The 9,384-nt window shown below is 41.1% G+C and overlaps 1 protein-coding gene across 1 annotated transcript; it reads right to left on the bottom strand.

Moving 5' to 3' along the window:
* Window positions 1-789: 789 nt before the first annotated feature.
* On the bottom strand, window positions 790-6,964 carry LOC148037392 (oxysterol-binding protein-related protein 3B-like). The gene is made up of 10 exons (XM_087676299.1): window positions 6,098-6,964; window positions 5,689-5,782; window positions 4,415-4,531; window positions 4,244-4,316; window positions 4,002-4,120; window positions 3,793-3,914; window positions 3,155-3,331; window positions 1,643-1,787; window positions 1,361-1,539; window positions 790-1,277 (listed from the first exon to the last, which is right to left on the bottom strand). Exons 1-10 carry the CDS (start codon window positions 6,187-6,189, stop codon window positions 1,007-1,009), a joined length of 1,389 nt encoding a protein of 462 aa, XP_087532425.1. The 5' UTR covers window positions 6,190-6,964; the 3' UTR covers window positions 790-1,006.
* Between the last annotated feature and the right edge of the window lie 2,420 nt (window positions 6,965-9,384).

Raw genomic sequence — 9,384 nt, 5'->3', positions numbered from 1 at the left:
AAGCTGTCATCAATATGCCTTCTGACTTTCGCTATTATTGCAAGATTTTGGAGTAACTTGTTTGCCCAATCCAGCTCGCTCCTTTCCTTTTCACAGAGCCAAGCTTGCTTTCTTATGGCACATAGTATTCCAAACAGTACTCGATGCCCAATGCAGCTTTCAAGGATCACATGATAAAAACAGTGGTCATGCCACTACAATGGGCTGCAAAATCTTAAGCACAACAGCATAAAGGACATGTAGAAAGCTGCTGCAGAGAAAAGCCTTGTACACAAAGCATATATACCACACATAATAGCAACCTTCAAGGGCAATTGCACAAGTTACAAAACACTTAAATGTTTGATGGTTTTTTGATGCAGGGACTTGCAAACAAGGGCATATTGGTTACTGAGTCACAATGTGATTCACCTCTTTAAAACAACTCTTTGTAATTAATCAGCACTTCAAAAGATGCAGCCCATCATCCCATCTCTAGTGTGCAAGGAGATCAACCTTGGGTTAGAGGACCGTGCCAACAGGCAAATCACTAGCAAGCACTGTGCTCTGGTTAGCTGCTCAAAAGAGTGAGCACAATTGTCGAAAAGTAGTAATATTCAATTAGGAGGTGAGTAGATCTCTTTCTGGAGGCAACACCCTGTTACTCCCACATCTCGCCTGACCTTTAAAACATTCTCTTTTCATGCAACACCAGCATAGGCATGACAGCAAGTTTTACCTGCACATTAGCCTGTCTATTTGATTCTTCTACCTGACAACCGGATGTAACAGACACAAGAAGAAAACCAATTTTGAAGAAAGAAACAGAATTCTGATCAACATTGATCTGATTTAATTGACTTGAAGTGAAATATGTGAGCTGAACTATACACGAAAAACAGGTAAAGCAGGAACTGCCAGCTCCCAGCAATTTGTGCCACACTATCATAAGTGCTTGAAAGAATTGGAAGTCCAAGACCATTTTGTCAAATGCACATCATCTTAGCACATGGAACTTTTTCGTAGATCACACATCTTTGTCTCTTGAATCAGTTTGCAACTCGTCAGCAGCATTGTATTGCCAGGGGCTGAACTCTAAACTTGCGGGATTTAAGGGAATGTCATCTGAACCATGAACCTTCGATCTGTGCTGTGTGTATTTTCCGTTGTATTCATATATCTCCAGATCCCCCCAAGGAGTGTTTGCAACATCCCCTGTCAATTGGAACCATTTGGGTGTGAACTCCTCTTTTGAAGCTTCTCGTTGTCTTTTCTCTGCTCTCTGTCTTTCTTCCATCCTGCCAACAGAAAAGACATTTACAACACAATCTCATAAAGCATGCACACATAACAAGTTACATATAAAAATGTGCAGTCAAACCTGGATTTCTCTGTTCCAGCCTTTCCAAGATCACCTTGCTCCAAGGCTAATCTGTCTGGCCGTAGTCTAGAATCTGAAGGAAGCATTCTCTTTGGAGCAGTCTCAAAACTGTTTATCTTATGTGCAAAATATGTATACTGGAACTTATCGTTGGTAGGCAGATCAGCAACCTTCCAAACCTGACCAATAGCAAGTGTCAATTTCTCAATAATCAAAACTACTACTTGCAGTTTACAAAGCTATCTCACTATACAGTATTCAAGGTCTCATAAGCTTAATTACCTCCTTGAGCTCCGTGCCAGGAAGGGGCTCGCCCTCCATATCACAGGGTTGATAACTCATTGAAGAGTTCCATTTGCCAGTCATCATAACTTTCGGTTCTTCATCTTTGTTATATACATATCCATCCACCTCATATCGTCCAGCTCTGCAAGCAATCAATGTTCAATATGAGAACTTTATTCAGTCCCTATTTGTCTAAAGCAAATCAATGTGACTAAGTGATGACTTGGCTGCTGCAGAAATCAAGTGTGTGTTTGCCTGCAAAAATCCAATAAAAACACTACAACCTTGTAAGAACTAACTTCCTTCAGGAAACTTTGCTAGAATACTACACACAAAACCAACAATAAAATTCAAATCTGCAATTGTAAACAAGTGTACAAACACATAGTAGCAGCCCCAAAAAAAACAATCTCAAAGACACAGCTTTGCAAACTGAGATGGAAAAATAAAGGCTTGGATAGTGCAAAAACAGAGAAAAGAAGCCACCTTCTAAGGTTCTCAAGCTGTGCAGAAGCACTCCTTGAATAGAGTCAATAACTACCTTTTATATGGTCCAATCGCCAATCAGCAATCGGCGATTGGCCAATATAACAAGTTGGATCAACCAACAAACCAGTAGCAGCTCCACTTTTTGAGCAGTAACTGGTTAGTTGCCAATTGAGGCCACTCCATCCCCCTTCACCAACCAACCAACAAACTAGTAGCAGCTCCGCTTTTTGAGCAGTAACTGGTCAAACTGCCACATCACATGAAGTCCTTCAAGCTGTGTAGTTGCCAATTGAGGCCACTCCATCCCCCTTCACCAAGCTACACCTAGCTTCATCCGACTCCATCCATGTATAGGTATCTAACCATCCATGTATAGGTATCTAACCATCCTTTTTGCTAATACGCGTCTAGACCATCACTTTTACTTAGTCCTAATGATATTTTGTCTCTACCATCATGAACCCAGATGGAACCAGACTCAGATCGACAGGGTTTGGCTTTGCTCCCCTAGCGTTAAGACAAGTGGATACTATGATTGTTATTGTTGCAGGTGGGTAGATACTAGTCAAATGCCTTGTAAAGGAGAGGTGTAGCTTGTTTGTGTTTGTGATATCATACATGCAAACCCGCCCCCCCCCCCCCCGAAAAAAAAGTTCTTAAGAAGTGTGAAGCACAACTACTACAATTTCATCTTTAAAAAGTACATATCCTTGGGAGAACCAAATTGAGAATTCGCTTACGGAGATCAAAGATACCCAAGACTTGGGAAACAAAGAATATGAATATATGTATACATTTATATAGATATAACAAACACATGGCTGACACACATCAAATTGTGTGAGTATGAGTAGATCTAATGGATGATCACCTATGCATGATACTTCAATCCAGTAAAAGGAAACAATCCATTGAACATCTTAACTACAAACTAACATATATGGGAGACGAGGGGCATGCCATGTCTATATTTTCTTGCTTGAAGTAGCAGCTATAATGTTTCATAATAACACCACATACCCAAACCAACCACAGGGCTGAAAATATAGCACCACTTTGTCACCAGTTGTCAGATTTGTCATCACCATTTCTCCCGGTGAGTCCAGCCAAGTTCGCCCAAATATCAGATTATGCACCTTTGTGGGAGGCGGAACAAGGTCTAGCACCTCACCTGTGCTTTTCAATTTTACCCGAGTCCTGCAAATCAAAACATTTCACTTTAGACAGCCAAGCCTATGGGCTGGATATGATTATATATCAGATATTTTCAAGGCATACTCGTGCACAGCTCAAGCCTCATACACATTCTGGAGGAGGCAATACAGCAAACTAAACAAGCATCCTTTAAAAACCCTGATTAAGGGCATCTCTGTAGACTAAGGTAATATACCCTTCCCAAATCTAATTTGGTACTTCCAGTCCCACAAAGTGTTAAGTTCCACAGTCAAAGTTGTCAAACACCACCTAAAACACCCTGCCATGAACCAGGTTCTACATCACACAGGACAATGACATCAAACCTGGTACAGGTTTTAATTCAGGAGAAGCTAAGTTCCTTCTTAAAGTACTGACACGACAGGAGCACCTATAGTTTTGAGCCCAAACTCTTAACAACCGTCTTCTATATTATCAATACAAGCAGAAATGCAGTTCAGTACCTTCCAACTGGATAGATATCTAATGAGTTCCCCAAAAACTTAGTCCTTAGCTTTGAAGTTACATCATATGTGAAGTGATCATTCTCTCCATGGCCACAACTCATTGGTGGATGGTGGCTCACCTGCACCGCAACAAGAATTATGAATGGAACAGTAAAAGTTAAAACAAACAGACAGTGAGTAACAACAATGCTTCCATAATGGCTTGCCTGTTCACTAATAAAAGTGATACCCAAATGGTTCGCCATTTCATAAGTCTCGCCCAAGATAGGATTAAAAGGTTTCCATGTTCTTTGGTATGCAAAGTAGACTGAGATGGCCCAGGTTGCTGCAGATAGAAAAAAAGAAGTGTTAGTCTTTCTGACAAGCATTGCTAGCATTTGGATAGTGCAAGAGTTTAGTAAGAAAAACAACAACCAGACACTGAAAAACAACAGTCAAATTGTCTTACAGGCATAAACCATCTTGACATAAGGATCCTCGCATTGGTCTGCCATGTCAAGAAGGTAAGCATACTCCATCAACTGTATCCACAAAAAACGAAGTAAATACAATGTCTATAGATGCTCAAATGTTTGAAAAGGAAAGGTACATGAAATGTTATGTGCCAAACTCATAATACCTCTGCCATCTTTTGAAGCATGGTCATGGGCTCAAATATGAAAACAGGAAGTGTAACCATTGACGTAACATCAGAGCCAATATATTTATGCATCATTTTCCAATAGCTCTCTCGGTCCTGCAAATATACAATAAGGATCCACAACTCATGCCAAGTTCTACTTAAAAGAGCTTATAGGAAACAACCAATGCATTTGAACTGCAAATTCACAAGCAGATCCTCCAATTAAAAGAGTATTTAGAAACCAACAGAGACATATGTTACTAGATAAAGACAAAAACATGCTTCACTTTAGACAATAATGCTGATAAAACAACAACTGCAAGAGCAAGTAATTCAAGTTATAGCTGTTACTAGGATTCTACAGTAGGACCTCACAAACTGACCTTCCATAAAAGAGCGACTGATAATCAAACTAAATTATAACTGCAGATCTCACAACCCCATCCTCCACAGAAAAACTGAAGACAAAAATTACATGAATGCAATCATAGAATTCCATTAGAGAGCAGCCCAGTAACATTAGGGCTCAAGTCTACACTGCATTATGATCTTGTACTAGCTGCCATGTTCTGTTTACAAGTGAATGCCAAAAAAGCTTTCAGTATCACTTCAGGCAAGGTCCGACATTTTGAGAGACATGATGCAATCTACAAACTCAAAGCTCTAATAAGAGACTTGCACAAAGAACACCCACACAAAAAGGAACCATCTTGAACTTGGGGCCTAACTCACATGTCACTATGGACATAGTAGACATTACAAATCTTTAGAGCTCAATCAATTTGTAATATTGATCCAATCACCCCACTAAAAAATTATAACTGATGCATGGATTCAGATAGGGCTGCTGCTAAAAACCTACATTTAAAAGTCAAGAGCTGGACAATCGGTCTTAAACATGCCACCACAAGGTAGCCTGCTATTCACATGTCTGGATCAGATGGCATATGGGCAGGCTATTAAACATCTAAGTACTTTCTGTCCTATCACCTCAGTCTTCCAGATTTCAGTTTACTTTTATATATCACTACTTAGTGATCAGCAGACTCGTTTCATCAACTCCAAGTCTAGATGTATATGCCTTCCAAACACCAGCTTCTATAGACTCCAAAACTTATAAATTATGGATCCTGTAGTGGAAAAGCAACCAAATCAGCAATGCAAATTAATTATGGCAACAGTCTAAGCCATGGCCCGTATGCACATTGCCTATGTTCAACAACACATTCTTGCCTGTATAAAGGCTAAATTTCACTGTAAGGATCACATACCTCTTGTTTCCATCGTCCCTTGCGAGCTTCTTCCTCTGCATCATCTTGGCCACCCTCAGGATTGATCACCTCCAATCCCTCGTACCCAAGCATACTACAAGGAGGTCAAAATACAGAAGCTTAGATTCTCTGGTAGTGGAGCAGAGGATTCATGTAATGCACTACATAGGCAAAGGCAGTAGAAGGTTTTTTCTTTAATTCTAAGTAATGGCCTGCGGGATCGCATCCCTCCATTCGCGTGCAACGCCATTTAAAAATCCTTATTTGAATTTGCAGATACTGAAGATGGGGAGATCGTATCAAGGCATTGCATCAAAGCACCTACTTCCTAAACCATTAGATAACTTTTTTGAATTACAACATCAAGGCGAGGAGTTCTGAAGTATTCATAGGGTTGAGATATACATACCTGTTAACAGATTTGTGCATAGCATTGCCGAAATTTGATATACTTGAAGTGAGGGCAGCAAAGAAGCCCTGGCCACTGTTGTGACCACTCATAGCTGGAATATTGTGAGGCAACTAGAGACGTCACTATTTTCCAAGCTGTACAACCGAGCGATGCAGATACGGGAGCCAAAGTATAGGTTTGCTGATTCCTGAATTGAAAGGTAGAACCCTAGATCCCGAATTAACGGCTCTTCTGCTGACCGTGACAAAGAGTATTGATTCGAAAGAGAGGTCCTGCTCGTGCCACAACAAAAGCCGAAACCCTAACAGACCTGCAGTCTAGGTGAAGAAAAACCAAATCCTCCCCGATCGAGCTGACCTGGTAAAGGCCAGCAAAAGCAGCTGCGGAGCAGTCTCTGATATTTGATACCGGCCGAAGAAGGGGCTCTTCTGCTTCCAACTGCCGCGGATCTCCCAAGGAAACCCTAAAATCTGATTCGAAGAGGATGAGGCTGCGTCAACACGGGGACTGTGGAAGGGTCACACGATCGAGAGATGTCGCAGCGTCGAGGGGATGCGAGGCTGGAGAGCGATAGCATCAGCCAAAAATCGAGAGAGGACTTTAAAAGAAAGGCAGACGGACGGATGGAGAGAGGAGGAGGAGAGCTTCTAAGAGGGAAACGATAAACTCTTACCGAGGCCCTAGCATATACTATAGGCTACAGTAGTAGAGGCTATACAGACGAGAGAAAGGGAGGCCCTGAGACAGAGACGAAAGATCTCTCCCCCTCTCTTCTCTGCGTCTCCCTCTCTCAAAATTCTTTGTTTTTTTGTTCAACCTTTTTTGGTGCCAGATGCAAGGCAGGCTGGACCAGCGTGAACTCCTCCTCCACGGTTCTTAAACCTTTACAATTTCCACTTTCCTTTTCCCCCATTGATTCTTTATATGGTCTAGGTATTGTGTCTTGTGGCTTGTCCTTCTTCGGCCTTTCTCACAAATCATCTATACTATTAGTTAAGGAGAGGTGGGGGTGGGTGCCATGTGGCAGCCCCCACCTCCCCTACAAAAAAAAAAGAGAACGCGGGGGCGGGTGCCTTGGGAGATCCGCGGCATTGCTTATGTTCTCTTTTTTCATGTTCTTTTATATTCTACTAGCATTGCTTATGTGTGAAGGAACACTAGGCCGCTTCGCGAAGCACCTTTCATGAAGGAAGCAAATCCATGTACGTTCTATTTTACTCTCCTCATCTTTCTCATCTTGTATTTCTCTCAACTTTATATTCTCTCTCTTTAGATCTATGTCTCTCCAAGTTTTTATCTCTCTTCTCCCTCCCTAATTTTTCTTCTTCTTCCCTCCCTCCCTTTCTCTCTATGTGAGCATGTGTGTGTTTCTTTCTCTATCTTATTCTTTGTTACCTTCCCCTCTCTCTCTCTCTCTCAATTCTTCTCCCTCTTAAGTTTTATATTGTTTTATTTTATTTTCCCTCTCCCTTCCCAAATTTTCTTCTTCTTCCCTCCCTCTCCCTTTCTCTTAGTGCACGTATATGTGTGTTTCTTTCTCCATCTTATTTTTTGTTACCCTCTCTCTCTCTCTCTCTCTCTCTCTCTCTCTCTCTCTCTCTCTCTCTCTCTCTCAATTCTTTTCCTCTCTTTCTTCTCCCTCTTAAGTTTTTCTCATTTTATTTTATTTTCTTCTTTGTGTTTTCTTTCTCTATCTTATTGTCTTCTGGCCTACTCTCTCTCCAAATTATTTTCCTGTGTGTTTTTTCCTCTGTGTGTGTGTGTGTGTGTGTGTGTGCGCGTGCGCACCCGCCCACTTGCCTTACCTCTCCTCACTGCCTATGCACTTGCACCCTACCCCACCCACCTTACTTGTCCTTGCCACCCCGCCTGTGTGCCCTACATGCCTAGCCTATTTGCCCCATCATTTACTCCTTACCACCCCATCGTGGTTGCCCTATTTGCTCTTGTCACCTTGCTTCCACCATGTTGTCACAGCCATGCTCCCCTCTACTATTATGCTGCCAAGATGCTCCTCCGCCCTATCCTTCAACTCCCCTATGGAGAGCATATACACATGCTAAAGAGAGAGAAAGCAAGCTTATGTCCACTTGTTATTGTGTTGCTACTCTACACGTTACCATGCTACTTTCTAAGCTACTACTGAGCCCTTGTCCTCCAACTCCCCTGTGATTGGGGAGCGTGCATAAAAGAGAGGAGGTGAGGAGAGCTTTGTGCATCTCCTTGCCTACCTCATTACCTACCTTGTCCTACTACATGCCTCACCTTGCTACATGCTTGATGTGTCCATCTACCCATTATTAGCATAGATATATATATATATATATATATATATATATGTATATCTAATGTTGAAGCAAACTACATACACTCCATAGAGAACGAGAGAGAGAGAGAGAGAGAGATATATATATATATATATATATATATATATATATATATATATATATATATATATATATATATATATATATATATATATATATATATATAATGTTGAAGCAAACTACATACACTCCATAGAGAACGAGAGAGAGAGAGAGAGAACGATGCTTGCTTTCACCATTTGCTGCCAACATCTACATTTTAAGGGGAGAGAGAGAGAGAGAGAGAGAGCTCTACATGAGAGAATACATTTATAAAGTGTATTAAAAGGGAGAAGACGTTTGAACTTGAATTTAGAACTCTTCACAAGTTTGGAAATGGTTAGGAGGTTCATGAATCACCTTTGATATAACCAATTTGATAATGTAATAGACTATGCACTCCACAATTAGATTCTATGTATTCTTTGCATTGTGGTTCTCCCCATGCTTCGCATTGTTATTCTTCTATCGCAATGCATTAGGTTCGAAGCATTGATGTCAGTCACTTCATGTCCTCTTACACATTTCATGTGGCAAGAGGGTTCATGGGTGGATGAATCACAAAAAAATGATCATGAAAGACCCCAAAGCCTAGCCCATGCAAAGTGTATTATAACAAAAATAAAGCGCACTTCACATCCTAAGCCATACTTCATCTAATTAAAGTACTATTTCCTACAAAAACTCCATATATAGGCATCACGTTTTGTTATTATGACCATGTACCCTACTCCGAAAGCCTTTTTTTCACGTATGGGGCGGAGGGGGGGCTAAATGCATGATGTCTAGCATCCCTCAAATGTTGTATATAGAAATTGTAATAATCGTTGTTGGGGGTAAAGACGCATGTGCCTACACCGCCCTGTATTTACTACACCTACTGTGACCGTACACTTGTACACTGCAAGTGGCGGATGC

The sequence above is a fragment of the Lygodium microphyllum genome, chromosome 4, assembly GCF_053477565.2.
Source record: "Lygodium microphyllum isolate KBCC chromosome 4, Lygodium_microphyllum_v1.1.10, whole genome shotgun sequence".
NCBI lineage: Eukaryota > Viridiplantae > Streptophyta > Polypodiopsida > Schizaeales > Lygodiaceae > Lygodium > Lygodium microphyllum.
The sequence above is the reverse complement of the archived record's forward strand: the minus strand, read 5'-3'. Positions and strand labels throughout refer to the sequence as shown.

Excerpts from the sequence above, each read along its gene's own strand:
- LOC148037392 (XM_087676299.1), bottom strand. The coding sequence starts at position 6,189 with ATGAGTGGTCACAACAGTGGCCAGGGCTTCTTTGCTGCCCTCACTTCA. Across the intron at positions 4,121-4,243 it reads TGTCAAGATGGTTTATGCCT|CAACCTGGGCCATCTCAGTC; the intron begins GTAAGACAATTT and ends TTCTATCTGCAG. Across the intron at positions 1,540-1,642 it reads CTGGCACGGAGCTCAAGGAG|GTTTGGAAGGTTGCTGATCT; the intron begins GTAATTAAGCTT and ends GCTATTGGTCAG.